Raw genomic sequence first — 16,797 nt, forward strand, 5'->3', positions numbered from 1 at the left:
CATCAGACCTTGGCTCCAGTCATGATCTCGTGGTTCTTGAGTTCGAGCCCTGCATCGGGCTCTGTGCTGACAGCTCAGAGCCTGAAACCTACTTCAGATTCTGTGCCTCCCTCTCCCCTCCCCCACAAAAATAAACACTAAAAAAATTTAAATTTGTAGCATCAGTAGAGAATATTTTACAATTGGTAAAACTCTAAAATACTCCTTTTATTAACAATGATCTTAAGAAAATTAGAAGGTAACCCAAAATAAATTTTGGTTCAAAATAATGGGTCAAAGCAAATTTAGATATTTGAAGGAGGTGCAAATATTTCCAAAACAATGCATATCTATGACAGACAATGCTTAGATTTCCAAATGAAGGAGACAAATAAAAGCTAATTAATGAAACATTCTGCTTAAACAGGAAATTTAATCTTAGTGAAACCTAAGGAGATCCTAAACATTACTTTCCATCTACAGAGAATTCTTGTACAGGAGCATCTCTTCCCTCAGCCTTCCCTCCACAGAATAAATTAGGTTGCCTGTCAAGAAACAATTGTGTTGAGGGTGTTATGCTGAGCAAAGTAAGTCAGGAAGAGAAGGACAAATATCATATGTTTGCACGTATAGGAGGATTAGGAGGAACTTAACTGAGGACCATGGGGGAGAAGAAGGGGGGAAATGGTGGGGGAAAGGGAGAGAGGCAAACCATGAGAGACTCTTGAATGCTGACAAAAACTGAGGACTGATGGATGTGGGGGGAGGGGCACGGAGGGGGGCACTTGTGGGGATGAGCACTGGGTGTTATATGGAAACCAACTTGACAATAAACTATTTGTAAAAAAAAAAAAAAAAGAAAAGAAAGAAACAATTGTGTTGAATATACATAAGGATCCATCCAGACAGGCTGGTTCTAACCTTAGTACTATAAAAATATCACATCTCTGGTTCCAAATAGATCATTATTCCTCCTAAAATGAACAGTTCAAAGAACATTAATACAGTGATTCTATGAGTTCAAATACCTCCACTGTCCTATAATGAGAATTCATTTAATGTCACTGAGGGCTCGTGAACTATTTAACATTATCAATACTTAGTTGACAGTGCACCACTAAACTACTGTGTGCTGTGAACTTTAGGATACTTAGGTATGTAATGTTGACCACTCCCTCCTGGGAGCCTTCCCCGACTTCCTCAGCATTTCTTATCACATCAGTGCCCAGGTGTTCCACCAGTAGCTTGGCCCCTTCTTCATTTCCTCTCTTGTTATTCCGTGATGGAATTGTTCAGGGCTTACTCCCTGGCCCTCTTTACTTTTTATTCTATACTCTCTCCCTGGCTCAGCTCATCCATACCTGCAGTTTCAATTATAATTGATTCATAAATATTTACCAGCCAAGACTCTCACTGCAGCTCCAGACAGTTATAGCCAGTTGCCTCCTTGACATCTCCCTCTGGCAGTCTCAGAGGCATCCAAAACTATGTCCAAAAAGCAATCTAGGACCTTAACACCCACAATGTGGTCCTTGTCTCAGATATGGAACCATATACCATTCACTTCCACCAATCAGGAACTTGAGAGTTAACCTTAACATCTTCTTCTCCCTCTCATTTCCATCCAATCCATTTCTTCTTCATTCAATAATGTTTACAAAACTTTGTGAGCCAGGCCCAGTTACTGAGGATGCAGCAATGAACAAAAGATAAAACTCTTACTCTTTATGGAGCTTACATTCTAGTGGTTGGAGAGAGAATGTGAATATCCTAAGTAGGGTATGTAGCATGTGAGATGGTGAAAGTCTTGTCAATTTTACCTCTAAATATACATGGAATTTATTTTTCTATACTGCTTTATCTACAACACCACTTGGTCTAAGATGTCTTCATTTTTTTATAGCATCTCTAGAATATTCTTTTAACTAGTCTACCCAAATCCTCTATTTCCTTCCAATTCATTTTCTATATTTTAGTCAAAAGGATATTTAGATGATGACAGTACAGTTAGCATTTATTCATCACCTTACTGTAACCAGGCATTGTTCTAAGGACTTCAGTGCATCATTTAATTCTTAGGATAGCTGATAGCTGGTGTGGTTACTTGATTGTCTCCTCTGCTGGGCTGCAAGTTACATCATGGCTGCCTTTACTCAGTAAGACATTCCCAGTTTTGGATCTCCGAATACTGTAGACTTTAAAAAGTATCTGTTTTGTAATGAATAAAGTTTACCAGAGTTTAAGTTAACAAGTGTATAGCAAAGAAGGCATGTTTGTCATGGTGAATATCATCATGTAACAACCAACCTTGAGTCTTATCATAAGAGCTGACATTTGACATAATGCAGTTTTTTTTTTTTTAAACAAAAAGCTATCCACTAATTTTAGAATATTTTCAAGTAGGTATTTACATCATTTGCTACTTGCACACTGAAAGCAGGAAACTGTATTATGTTGAGCTATGCAAAGTGTCAGGAGTTAAAATGCACTGAGGTGCATAAGTTTTAGGTGTCTCACCTGGAGGGAATTCTTACTGTTTTATTCTAAGTGTTCAATGTAATATAAAAGAAGGTTTCTTGTAATGTAAGCTGTGTTGTATTCACTGGTGAAAGAGTGGTAGACATTACTAGACTTCACCAATATCTAGTTCTCCTCTATTTTCATGGACATTGAGATTAACCTCTTTTTTGTCTTGTCACTAGTTCTAATATTAGACTGTAAGCAGATGTGATGTGCCCTGTTTCTGGGACAAAAATTTCTGGACCTCCATTCTCTCTTCCTTTGCTCTGGTGACCACCAATATTTTACACAGTAGACCTTTGATTCAGCTGCGTTCCTGAGTTACGACATGGTGCTTCATGCCCTCCCTTCCTCCCAGAAAAAACCCTACAATGTCTTTGGCATGTGAAAAATAAACTTAGGTTTAAGCCACTGATATTTGGGACATGATTACTACTGCAACAAAAGCTTATCACATCCTAATACATATCCTAGTGAATTCTTGGCACATAAGTACTGCTTCATATATTTTGTTGAAGGAATGGACAAATAGATGTATTCTTATAATTATTGATAAAGATACTTTTTGGGCAATAATCGAAACTATTTGACTTTTTGTTTGTTTTTTAGGGAGTACTTTTTTAAACTTTCTATCACCTTATAAAGTGATATATATTTCTTGTTAAACCATTCTTAAGGAGCTATTTTACTCAAAAATTTTTTAAGTTTATTTACTTTGAGAGCGAGAGAATGAGAGAGCGTGCGTGCACACATGCACATGCCCACAAGCAAGGCAGGGGCAGAGAAAGAGGGAGAGAGAGAACCCCAAGCAAGCTCCATGCTGACAGTGCAGAGCCTGATGCAGGGCTCAAACTCACAAACCATGAGATCATGACCTGAGCTGAAATCAAGAATCAAATGCTTAACCAACTGAGCCACCCACGTGCCCCTATTTTACTCAATTTCTTAACGATTTTTTTGGAAAAGTACTCCATGTAATACTATTTCTCCACACAACTGTTATTACATCCTCCAGGAACTGTGTGGTAAGCTGCTTTCTAATAGTACCCAATTACTACATTGTGGTAATAAAAGTTCTGTTTAAAAAGACAATGTCTTTTGGATAAAACATTATTTACCATATATTTTCATATTTTCCAAGAGAAGGGTTCTAAAAACCAGAGCTAGAGAGCTAACAGTTTTGATAGAGGGAAACAATAAAATATAGGCAGCTTACAGCAGTGATAATAATGTAGGGCCCTAGAGCCAAACTGCCTTATTTTGAATACTGACAGCCCCAGTTTTTAACTGTATGATCCTGGGCAATTGACCTTGCTCCTCTGTGCCTCGTCTCCCTCATCCGTAAAATGAGGGGTATACCAATAATCCTTTAAAGAGTTTCTATAAGACTTAATAAATGTAATGGTTATAGAACAAGTACATGGACCTCAGAAGCTCAATAAATGTGATTAATACTACTGTTGGTGACTTGCCACAATACAGAAGAAGAGAGCTGGATGAGACAGAACTTTGATCCCAACTGTTTTCTTGGACAAGTTTCATGACCTCCTTCAACCCCAGCTTCCTCACCTTTAAAATGGGATTAATATCCAACTTTTAAAGGTATTTAAGAAATGAAATGGGAAACACATTTACAAAAACAGCAGCACAAATGTCTAGTAAATAACCTTTGTTTAATCAAAATGATGTCAAAGAAAGAAAACAGAGTACATAAGGCAAAGAAAGAGCCGGATTATAGTAAAGACCAATCCTTATGGATTGCCAAATCCAAGTACAATTTAAAGGATGGTAAGTCTGTGTGGAACAATTAGGTAAAAAGAGAGTCCTTGACGTTTTCAGTTTGTGGTCTCCTTCAAGCACATTATTTCCAATCAAGAGGATGGTGATGTTTTACAGAGATGCACACAGACATACGACCTCTGTCTATACTCCCAGATACTGGGAGGTTTTTGAGACTGATGGTCTAAATGGACGTTTGACCCATTTCAAATGGGTCTAGTGAAGCTATGCCTTGTGTGTTCTTAGGGGTTCTCAATTTGATTCTCTACAGAAATAATATTAATGTCTGGGCAACTTTCAACTGGAACTTCCCAAAGAAGCTTTTCCTCATCTTACCATCTGACTTGCCTAAGGCCTGACAGAAGGTCATTTCAGACTGGCCAAGTATTTAAAGGAAAAAAAAAAATATCCGCTTTCTCAACTGAGGTAGTTAAAATAACGATAGAGCAGGAAAAAAGAAGAGTCTGAATTTATTTTGGGGAACTTATTTTATAAATGGGAAATGGACTTCCTCTTTTCTCAGCTACTAAAGAAAAATAAAAATAGCAAATATGTTCGTCCTTTTATGTTGGTACTTTCTTTTACTAAAATAAAAGGAAACTTAGAACTACTAAAGATGAAAAAGAATCAAAGGTATTTAATAAAGTGAAAACCATGCATATAAATTAAAAATAAAAAATACATTAAAAGCCCTTTACATTTAGATAATTTGGAGGTTACCGTGTTTAACTTGAAATAAAGTTCAAATTGAAAATTGGACATAATTGAAAATAATGTTTAAATATGGTTTTCTCTCTAAGCCATTAACTAATTTCTTGGGGCACCTGGGTGGCTCAGTCGGTAAAGTATCCAACTTCAGCTCAGGTCATGATCTCACAGTTCGTGAGTTCAAGCCCCATATCAGGCTCTGTGCTGATAGCTCAGAGCCTGGAGCCTGCTTCAGATTCTGTGTCTCCCTCTCTCTCTTTGCCTCTCTCCCACTCCCACTCTGTCTTTTAAAAACAAACAAACATTAAAAATTTTTTTAATTTCTTTTTTTACTAAACTACAAACATGGAGAACACTCTAACAAGCACTCTGTAACAATAATCCTGTAAAAACCAAGAGGAATGAGCTCCAGAACATAGTCTATATATTTTTAAGTTGAGTGGACATTTTAAACAGCCTGTGTCAAGAATTAAAGAAAAACTCACGTATAAAAATATGGATAGAAAAGAACCGTCACATTTGTTTATGAAAAATCAAATACTTACAATATCTTCTATTATCTCCTTGACAGCTGCCACAGCTAAAATAAATAAGAGAGGAACCAGTGTTGTGTAGCGACCTGTTGGTGATACATCAGGTATTTGCTATTTGGGAAAAAAAGAAGAAAAGGAAAGAAAAAAGAAAGAAATCCAGTGAGAACTAGCAAGTTGATAACATATTTAAAAACAACCAGGTCTCAGTGCCTCTTAAAATACATTTCAGTGATTTTACTACCATGGCCGAGTAATACTGGGTGAGATAATTGGCTCATACTGAGTTAAGTGGCTGAAGAACACAAGAGCTGGCTTCATGAGAAGCTGTTGTGTGCATGTGTGGGGGGGTGGAGGGGGCTTAAATACATACTATACAGTCATTGAAACTGATATTTTAAAAACACACTGAATCACACGGGAAAATATCCACGCATTGTTATATGGTTAAACTAGAATGTAAAACGTACGTAGTATATGATCTTCTTTTAATAAGCTAAATCAAACAATATTTGGCATTGGGGGACATAGGGGAAAGAAGACCAGGAGAAAATACACCCAGAATTTAAGAGTAGTTGTCTCTGAGGGGTGGAAAAATAATAGTTTTAATTTTTTATGCTTTGTTGTGTTTTCTTATTATTTTTACAATGAATGTATGCTTTTTAATGCAGTGAAACTGGTTTTCCCTGATTACTACCTACTCAAATGCAAAAAGAAATGTTTTAAAATGATAATTTTTATATTCTAAGGTTCAGAACCAACTTACTGTTACTAAAATAAATTAATATTTAATTACTCTTTGAAGATAGACTTCATTCCCCTCTCCCATCAAATTTCCTCCCTGCCATATTGAACTTATAGAATGTGTAAAAGAAGCTGATAAAAATGAATCAAAAGGCTTGAAGAAGTAGTGGAATGCTGACACTGCCTGTAGCCAGAGCTGAAAATGTGCACCTAAACCAGCCTGTCTCTGTGTTTTAGATGCACTTCAGAAGGTGAGTCATGGGCTTAACAAAAATATTTATTAACATCTAAACATCTGACTTTGAACTAAAGTTTTATGACATGACTTTACCTGAAGCAGTGCAATAAAGAGAAAAAATGAGTTAGCAGCTCTTCTGAACTGAGAGTAGAGAAATCTTGGAAGGAATGTGATGATGTTGTATTTTGCAGTGCTAGAACACAAAATGAAAGGGAGAATAAAAAATTAATCCATAATGAGCACCCACATTTACAAAATTCTAGTATTATCATATAAAAAATGAGATGGACATCTGCCTTCCGTTTCAAATTGGAAGAATATTGCAAATGGTCATTAACCCAAATGAAAGTAAGTGAAAGGATTAACTAAGTAGTAAGAGTTTAATTTTCTGCATGACCTCTTTTGTTCTCTTTGGCCAATCATCCTTTTTAACACACTAGGAGTAGCTTACAAAGAAGAGCAACTTTAGTTAGGAGATGGTAAAATACACTAATAAAAAATAAAATTTTACCAAAAAATCAGGAATACAAGTAAGACCAAAAACTTTATATTTTTTTCAATATTTATTTTTTTTTGAGAGAGAGAGACAGAGACTGAGTGAGAGTGGGGGAGGAGCAAAGAGAGAGGAAGAAACAGAATCTGAGGCAGGTTCCAGGCTCTGATCTGTCAGAGCCAGACAAGGGGTCAAACCCATGAACAGCGAGATCATGACCTGAGCCAAAGTCAGATGCTCAACCAACTGATAACTAACAATAACCACTCGTTCTTTCAACAGGTTTAAGACAAAGGCATTTACCCATGAGGAACTTTCACTATGAGGACACTACATATAGAATTGATAGAGTTGATAGAGTATGGCTGTTTACTCTTTCTGTTTACCTCCATCCAGCTTCCAGATTCTTATTAAGATCTTATTGGTTAGAGGATGAAAAAACCAGCAGATTCACAGTGCCTCCAGTAAGTTCTCAAATATTAACCATGCTTACTGAAAGCTCTTGGTGAGCATTTTTACTTCGGCCAGAGAAGGGAGATGGCCTTTTGGGTGCTGCTGTGACGGCCGGTCCCACAAGCCATCATTGTAGCTCCTACCTGACTTGGTTATTGCAGAATTTTGTCAGCTGGGGCTGGTTGATGAATATAGTCCGTACTTCCTCCTGGTCAGCCAGTGAAGTCTTCTCTGAAACATCATCTGTCTTCTCATAACCTTGAAGAGAGACAGTCTTTGGATTCAATAAGCAATGTTTCATTTTATTATCCAGACAAAAACACACTTCATGAGTACTTGAGATTTTACAATTTGTTCAGAGCTATGTGCTTCTCCCTGACTGGTATTCTTGTTTCTTTGAGAATAAAAAATGAAAATCCCCACATCTCATATTTCAACTAAAAGTCAGCATTTAATAGTCATATAAAAACTGACCCATTTCAAAATTTTTGCCATTTTGCAAATTTTTATTCATTGCTTACCCATAAATGTTCAACTTGCTTCCTTCTGTTATATAAGAATCCATCCAAAAATAACAAAACATTTTAAACTAGTTGACCTTATAGTTTTAGAGAAGACTAATAAGACAAAGGTAATTTAAAATATACTTTAAAAACTTTAGTGTACATATTTAATACCTCTCTGGGATTTTTTTTTTTCCTTTTTGGGTGAAGAGAGAAAAAAGATAAACATTAAGGTTTATAGAGGCAACCACCATGCTGTGGGATGACCACAAATCACTGTGGTCATCTTAATCTTTCCACTAATTACAATTTAGGTTCACAATGAATTTTAAATTTCTTAAGACAATTTCAAGTCATCTCAGGATCATTCCTTCTTTTTATGTTTTAAAATTTTATTATTTTTTTAGTGTTTATTTTTGACAGACAGAGGGGCAGACTGCAAGCAGGGGAGGGGAAGAAAGGTGGGGAGACCTAGAACCTGAAGCAGACTCCAGGCTCTGAGCTGGCAGCAAAAAGCCAGACGCAGGGCTCGAGCTCAGGAACCAGTAAGATCATGACCTGAGCAGAAGTCGGCCACTTAACCCTGTTATTTATTTTGACTGGGACAAAGACAGAGAGAGAGAGAGAAAGAGAGGGAGAGAGAAAGAGGGGGAGAGATAAAGAGAGTTAGAGAATGAGTTGGGGAAAGGCAGAGAGAGAGAATCCTAAGCAGACTCTGCTGTCAGCGCAGAGTCCAACGCAGGGCTCGAACTCACAAACCATGAGATCCTGACCTGAGGTGAAATCAAAAGTCAGACACTTAACAGACAGAGCCACCTAGGTGTCCCTCAGGATCATTCTAACAATGCAACAGATTCAAGCAGTTTCAACAGGGTAACGTCTTGCTGCAAAGTTGGCAACACTTTAAAAATACATACAAATTCTCAGGGCACCTGGATGGCTCAGTCAGTTGACCATCTGACTTCAGCTCAGGTCATGATCTCATGGTTCATGAGACTGAGCCTCACGTCGGGCTCTGTGCTGACAGCTCAGAGCCTGGAGCCTGCTTCAGATTCTGTGTTTCCTCTCTCTCTCTCTGCCCCTCCCCTGCACATACTCTCTCTCTCAAAAATAAACATCAGAAAATTAAAAAAAAATACATAGAAGTTCTAAAAGAACAGAAAAAATTAAAGCTGCTTCTTTTACCTTCTAGTGAGAATTAACTGAGACTAGATTAAATCAGTCCTTACTCCTTTCCTAGAAAGAGCCACCAACAGTACTCTATTAAATACCCAGCTTTCTTCTCTTTTTATTTAGCCAATGCCAACTTGTCCCATAAAACCTGCTGACAGGGTTTCTTCTGAAGTACTTTTAGACGCTAAGTCAGTGATCCTTCTCTATTCCCACAGCCCTCTGCACTTCTCTTGTCCCTAGCAAAACACTTACCAGGTTTTGTTACTGCCTGCTTATGAGTGTGTCTCTCCTGCCTAGAATGGGAACTCCCAGAGGCCACAGACAGTGTGTTATTCATCTTCCTAATACCAGTACCAGCCAACAGCAGGTACTCAATAAATGTTTGCCGAATAAACACCAAATAACAAAGGAGTGGTTATTTGGGTTTTTCTTTTCTTTTCTTTCTTTCTTTCTTTTTTTTTTGAGGGCAAGTAAATACTTCTCCACCCATTGATAAAGACACTGATGGCAGCCAAGTGCTGGCAACAAAATGTAAAAGAGAAGCTTGCCTGTGCGGTTTTTGCTATATGAAAGCAGAAAATCATTCAGGCTTTCTACGAAGGTGGGGGACATGAGTATGGGGACCAGTGTAGTATATGCAGAGGACACAGCAGTGCTGAGGCCTGGACAGAGGGAGAGGCAAAGAGTGAGATCTGCTGAAAAAGCACACAGGCAGATCTCGGGAGGCCTCTTGTGCTGGTGAATAAGTCTGGAGCGCATCCTCTGGTTGGCAGCGAGCCACAGAAAGCTTTCCCGGCAGAGAGGCGTGGAGTGAGAAGAATGGTCACTCTGGAGGCCACATGGCCCCAAATGAAGTGCTGTCATAGTCACTTTACAGTTTGAAGCACATGAGCAGCATTGCCTCTGCTCGCGTGGCTAATCATTATCTTTCACCACACCATGTTTTAGATACAGACCTCCCCCGTAATTTTATATAATCAAAATTGTATATATGGATTGCTAGAGGCTGGACATTTGTGTCTCCTCAAAATTCATATGTAGATAGGTAATCCCAAATTGATGGTAATGGAGTTGGGGGGGGGTCTTTGGAAGGTGATTAGATCATGAACCCTTGGGGCACAGGCAGTGGGATGCCCCACGTGGGTGGGATACTGAAGGAGGGAGGGAGCTCTGCACTGAAAGCAGGGAGCCAGGCACTCAGCCAATGGGAGCTGCCAGTCTTCCTGCCCTGTCTCTTCAGGGGTCCAGGGAGCTCAGCCACACAAGCCCCTCCATCAGCACCTGAGGCCCACTCCCAGGATGTCGAAGGCCAGATGTCAAAGGTACCACCTAGTGTATGCCCCAGAATCCCTATTTCCTCTTCGCAGGTGGCAGTAAGCCGGCAGTAAGCAGGCACAGGGATTTCAGGAACTCTCAGGAATATCTCAGTGGATGTACCTAATCTCACAGGTCCTTAGGAATAATCCACGAAGGCATCTGGGAAAAAGACTGGTATTCTTACCAAACTGGAATGGGAAAGTCTATAACTATTATAATGAGAATCTTCAACAAACTTATCTTACATTACAGAAATAGGCAGGTTAGGTCTGGACATATGGGTAACATATCATCAGTCCCTCAATATCTAATGAATTAACCCACTGGTAGATGACAAGAGTCTAACAGCATTGGGCTAGCACAGCCTGATGCGCCCAATCTCACAACAGGGGTAGATGCACAACAGGGGTAGATGCAACAAATCTTCAAAGTCTGTTGGGATACCTTTGCAATGGGGCCATGATACTTCAAATTGTTGCACACAATTAATTCTCTGCTCCTCCACAGAGCTGAGAAGGATGCTACCAATGTTTAACTCCGTGACTCACTCCTTTCTTGACCATCTCCTTCTCCAAATTGAAAATGACATTTAATCTGCGAATGGGATTTTTACCATCCAACCTCACAGGCCTCAGAACAGATCTGCCTCTCTTGCAGGTGAGTCTGCTCCTATCATGAGTTGAGTTTCCAAAGAAATAAGAAAGCAAGCTCATTTCCCACATTTTCAATTTCTTGGGGGGGGGGGGAGGGACATCTCAATATGGTCCCAAGTACAGACACAGGAATTAATGATAGTGACACTAGACTCACACTTCTTCAACAAATCTTGAATATTCCAGGAAACCCACCCCCCTTCACCCCCGTGTCCTCAGTGTTCACTTAGGCATTTGACATCCGCTAATAGGACCATTATTCTTCTTGAACTAAAAGTTCTACAGGGCGAACCCAGGCAGGCACAGTCACACACGGTGGTATAGGAAACAGAAATGAAGCAAGTCTCAATGGTGCCTCTGAAGAACATTAGCTTCTTTCAACGTTGTACTCTCCAAAGTCCGTAATGTCTTAAAACCAGTCAGAAGCTAACCAGTCTCCTAAAAAAAACTATTCTGCACTAGCTTTTATGGAAATGAATCAGGAGGATACTTTTCCCTACTTATGCAAGATAGAACAGGCAATGATTCAGTAATTCAGAATTCCAGGTACAGTGAAAATTCCGTATTTAGTGTAATATCCTGTTTATTATTTCCCCAGCAGAAAAGCATTTTTGTTTTCGGAATTTTTAACTATTTCAATTAATGACAAAGTTAGTATTTAAATGATAAAATTACGAACACATAGCAAACCAGGGACTTTACCAGGCTCATTTCTGCATTCTTAATTATAACAGAACCAAATGCTATTTCTAGACTTCTGAAGGACCAAGAGTTTCAATATAGGGAAGCAGAGTCACATACCACTTTTAGCTACCGAATGTGCTACAAGAAGATATTATTTTGCATGACTAAAGAGGGATATAGAAGCAACATCCTCCTGCTGACCACTTCAGCTTTCAGCAGTAATTTTCATTATCAAGTAAATATGAAATGCTGATGGTCAGCATCCTAATCATGGCCTTGAAGTGAACAAGCGTTCATCTTCCCCTAACAGCGTTTGATCATTAAGTCCACTTGGTGGTTGCGAGGCAAGCTGTAGTTCTTTCATAGATTACTTATGTGACCCTGTGAAAACCATTTAATCCCTGGGGATTATTTCTCTCCTCTTGTAAAAATGAGGAAGGTAGGTTAAGAATCTGAAGTTCTTTTTCAGCTCCAAAGTCCTGCGAGATTAGTATTTGCTGGGCACCAGGAAGAAACAAGTCAATACATCATTTGTTCAGAAGAACAATCAAATTTAAAAAGCAAAATAAACATTTCCCTTCTTGAGCCAAATGTTTCACAGCAATGGCTAATTTACCAGCCAACAGTAGAACTCAGTTACAAAGTTAGACCGTGGTCCATGTTTGAAAGGTAGTGACTATCATCTATTGCCAGCAACTACCTGGCACCCACCTATTTACCAGTGACTACTGGGTTAATAAGTATATTCATATGTAGTCTTTTTTCCTCTGCCCAGATTCATGGTTACATGCTTATATACACACAATGCAACAGAGAAGAAAAAAGGTTCAACAGATATTTAAGGGAAGAGCTTTGAGTCCCTTTCATACAATTAGAGCCGAAGTATCATCTTTGAAATTTTCTATTTCTCATCACAAATATCATGACCCAATAAGACTGCTCATTTGTTCACTCATTTGTTCATTCATCCATGCATTCATTCAACATATTTCCGCCTAAGTGCCTACTGTGTCCCAGCAAAAGGCTTCAGGAAGAGCAGAAAATAAGATGTGGTCTCTTCTCTCAGGAACTTGCTTTTTAGAGGAGAGCAAGATAATTACAGATCATGGTAAGTGTGATGAAGAAAATAAACCAAGTGACTGACAGAATGATTGGCGGGACCCTCTGTGCTTCATCATCTTATGATGGAAGTGATAATCGCATCTACTTCAAAGGGAGGTCAGGAGGCCCCCATGAGCTAATAAATACAGAAAACAATGCTGGTATATAGCAGCTCACTAAATGTTGGCTGTTCTCATTGTTGCGGCTGTTACTACTACTGCTACTGCAGCTTTATACTGAGCGGTAAGGAAAGGCCTCCTCAAGGAGAGGCTGAGTTGGGACCTCAATCAGGAATTAAATAAGGGACAGGGGAACCTAGCTGGGGAAGAGCAGGAATACAGCCCTAAAGGCAAGAATAATGTTGGTATTTCCAGGTACATGAGGATCAGTAATAGTGAAGGGGGGGGGGGGGGGGGCATTAAATAAGGAGAGGCAGGACCAGACTGGAAAACAGTAAGAAACCTGAATTCATATTCTTTTTGCAGTAGGAATCCACTGAAAATTTTTAGGCAGGAAGATTATTTTGAGGCTACTGTGACAATTCAGGTAAAAGATAATGGGGCCCACATGAGAGAGTGGTGACAGGAGATGAAATGGATGCATACATATTGTTGTTTCTGGAGGTGGAGTTTCTCTGACCCTTACAGCCTCCCCATAGCACACATGACCATTCTACCCCTGTATGATGCCACATATACACACTGACACCACTCCAAGTCAAAGCCCAACACTTGAGAGAAATTTAGGATTTTAAATGCAACAAAACTGGGGCGCCTGGGTAGCTCAGTCTGTTGAATGTCCAACTTCGGCTCAGGTCATGATCTCACGGTTCATGAGTTTGAGTCCCGCACTGGGGTCACTATGTCAGTGTGGGGCTCACTTCAGATCCTCTGTCCCCCCTCTCTCTGCCCCTCCCCTGCTTGTTTTCTCCCTCAAACAAACAAAAATAATCAATGCAACAAATGATCAACCACTTAATAGAATTCTCTGTATAGTCAAAAGCTCCTATCCTTAAAAATCATGCATCATGCAGGTTCTTTTTACAACATACCAATTGATAATACTGAAAACAACAATATACTCAAGGAAAGCATTACAGACTCATAACTGGGAACACAGACCATGGAGTGAGAGATACAGTTCAGGTCCATCAGTTAGGAGCTAAGGTTGTCTTTTTTTCTTTCTTTCTTTCTTTTTAATATTTTTTAATGTTTATTTATTTTTTGAGAGAGAGAGAAGAGAGAGAAAGAGGAGAGAGGAGAGAGAGAGGAGAGAGAGAGAGGAGAGAGAGAGGAGAGAGAGAGAGGAGAGAGAGAGGAGAGAGAGAGAGAGAGGGAGAATGAAAGCAAGGGAGTGGCAAGAGAAAATGAGACATACACAGAATCTGAAGCAGTCTCCAGGCCCTGAGCTGTCAGCACAGAGCACGATGCAGGGCTCAAACTCATGAACCACGAGATCGTGACCTGAGCCGAAGTCAGCCACTTAACTGACTGAACCACCCAGGCACCCTGAGCTAGGGTTGTCTTAGCAAACTACTGAACTCTAGATGCCTACCTTGTTTCACAGGTTTTTGCAGGGATTAAATGAAATAATGCAAGTGTGTAAGGTACTTAGGATAGTGCCTAGCTCCTCATGCACATACAAAAATTCTAGCTATTATTTTTATTACTATAATCAGAAAGGGAAAAGGAATAGGCTTTATGGTCAGATCTGTACACAAATTTTATATAACACTGTGTAAATTATTTTATGTTCTGAGCCTCAGCTTCCTGATGCATAAAATAGTTATTAAGAGAATTAAATGACATTACATGAGCAATGAAGCACAATACTTGTCACCCATACATTTCCTGTCAGCCTATCCTATATCCAGATATTATAAAATTAATCGCCCCTTCAAAATACTTGAAAGGGGAAAAATAAGTCTTAAGGACATTAACATAGGTATTAATATTTTTAAAAACTTTTGATGTTTATTTTTTTAAAGAGAGAGAGAGAAGACAAGTTGGGGAGGGGCGGACAGAGGGGGAGACACAGAATCTGAAGCAGGCTCTAGGCTCTGAGCTGTCGGGGCAAATCCCGATTTGGGGCTCAAACTCAGGGACTGTAAAATCATGACCTGAGCCAAAGCTGGACGCTTAATCGACTGAGCCACCCAGGCATGCTGGTATTGATATTTTTTAAATCTGTGGATAATATTTAATGAAAATTGTGGCCAGTGGCTAAATCTAGATAGTAAAATAATGTATTTTACCCTATGATTTTATAAATTAATATTAAATCAGTAAATGTTTTCCCCAAAATTGTCATCTGTGTGGGGGGTTATGCAACAGAAAAGCAGGGGTGGGTAGGTAGGAGGGAAAAAAGAACAAAATACAAAACCGTTCTGTTGCCTGGTAATATGGTTATAGCACCATTGAGTTTCTGTGGTCTCAACTTTACTGCAGTTCTAAGTAAGGCTAAAAATGGAATCAGAGTGATCTATTTTATTATATCCTAACATATGCAGGGGCATCCAATTGTATATCCTTTTGCTCAGTGGCCTCAAATATTAGACATTAAAGAAGTCATATTAATTGCTCATGGTTTTTAACACAGAATGAGGTCATCAGACAAACTATCTGGCTTGCAACAGTCATTGAATCTAATCAAAGAATATGAACTAGAAAACTGACTAGAGACTTTAGGGGCACAACTGTAAAACTCAGGTGTAACTAAAGTTAGGGGCTACTCATTGGAAAATCATGAGCATCATCCTTTCCAAAATTTTAGTATGTTTTTATTATGTTTTGTGAGAAAAATAACAATTAGAAGTCCTCATATAATAGTAATTTTGTTTTGTCTTTTGGCTCAAGTTTCCGGAACAAAGCAATCTTTGGCTAAATGCAATTTACAGGCTTGTGTTTATTTTGTTCTTAATGGCATCTTACTATATATATAGTTTATTAGAAATATAGCAGTTACTAGAGGTACAAAAGACATTTGAAATCCCATATCCTGTGCTGTTGGAGCAGAACAGCGATTTCAAATGTTCTATTGTGAGCTTGGCAGCAGCTGCTCAGAGAAAGAACAAAAGGAAGAAAGCACCGCTGTGGAAACAAGGAGCAGGGTGCTTTAGAGGTTCAGACTCACACACACTACGTTTTCAAAGATGGCATTGATGAAATCAAACACCTTTAAAAGTATGGAAATTAAACAGAAAATATTTAGCAATCTGTCTCAAATTTCTAGACCATGACTGCAATAGCCAGAAGGGAAATGAAATTTTCAATTGCAGTAATATACCTTCCTATTCTGAGTGTTGATTTAGGCTCAGTGCAGTGGACATCTGCTGCTCATTTCAGCTCAGCATCTGCTTCTCCTGAAAAATCTTTTGGTTTTCTTTGGAGAACTCCTCTTCCACAACTGCTGGCAGTCTTTAGGGACTAGTGCATCAAATTGCTGTTCCTTTTTTGACTTAAAGATGGGCACAAGGCCCATGGTAAACAGTCAATATGCAATCTGGATAAAGGGAAAGGTAGAGCGCACATAAGACTGATCTAAACTATCCATCTATTAGTCAAGCTGCCTTGGATCATCATTGGCTTTCTTGTAAAGCTTCCCATTTGATTCTGGGAACTACTCTTACCTACTTAAAGAATATGCTCAGCTTCCATACTTTGGAATTTTAGCAGAGGCATTTCAGTCCTTTGTTGGAAGTTTTCTCCCAATGTCCATCTAATGTAGGACACTGACACCATACCTGGCCCAGGCCACCAATCACTCACTAGCTGATTTTCTTGCTCTGCATGGAATGATGACCCGGGACCATCATGCAACTACCCTGCACACAAAATCACCAGGTTGCCTAGAACCTTCCCTAACTGGCCCTACTTGCTAGATCAGATCTTCTCTGATGTTAACAGTTGTCCTAACCACGCCC

The 16,797-nt window shown here is 39.1% G+C and overlaps 1 protein-coding gene across 2 annotated transcripts in view; it reads right to left on the reverse strand.

Moving 5' to 3' along the window:
* ATP8A1 (ATPase phospholipid transporting 8A1) overlaps positions 1-16,797 on the reverse strand; it is a 232,473-nt gene that overhangs the window by 191,087 nt on the left and 24,589 nt on the right. For both annotated transcript variants that reach the window (XM_039226991.1, XM_039226992.1), the window contains exons 2-4: positions 7,588-7,702; positions 6,592-6,691; positions 5,532-5,630 (exon numbers count right to left, since the gene is read on the reverse strand). In XM_039226991.1, the coding sequence (XP_039082922.1) occupies positions 5,532-5,630; positions 6,592-6,691; positions 7,588-7,702 (314 nt within the window). The remainder of the gene's footprint in view (positions 1-5,531; positions 5,631-6,591; positions 6,692-7,587; positions 7,703-16,797) is intronic.

Source organism: Hyaena hyaena, unplaced genomic scaffold (assembly GCF_003009895.1).
Source record: "Hyaena hyaena isolate Hyena2069 unplaced genomic scaffold, ASM300989v1 scaffold_24, whole genome shotgun sequence".
NCBI lineage: Eukaryota > Metazoa > Chordata > Mammalia > Carnivora > Hyaenidae > Hyaena > Hyaena hyaena.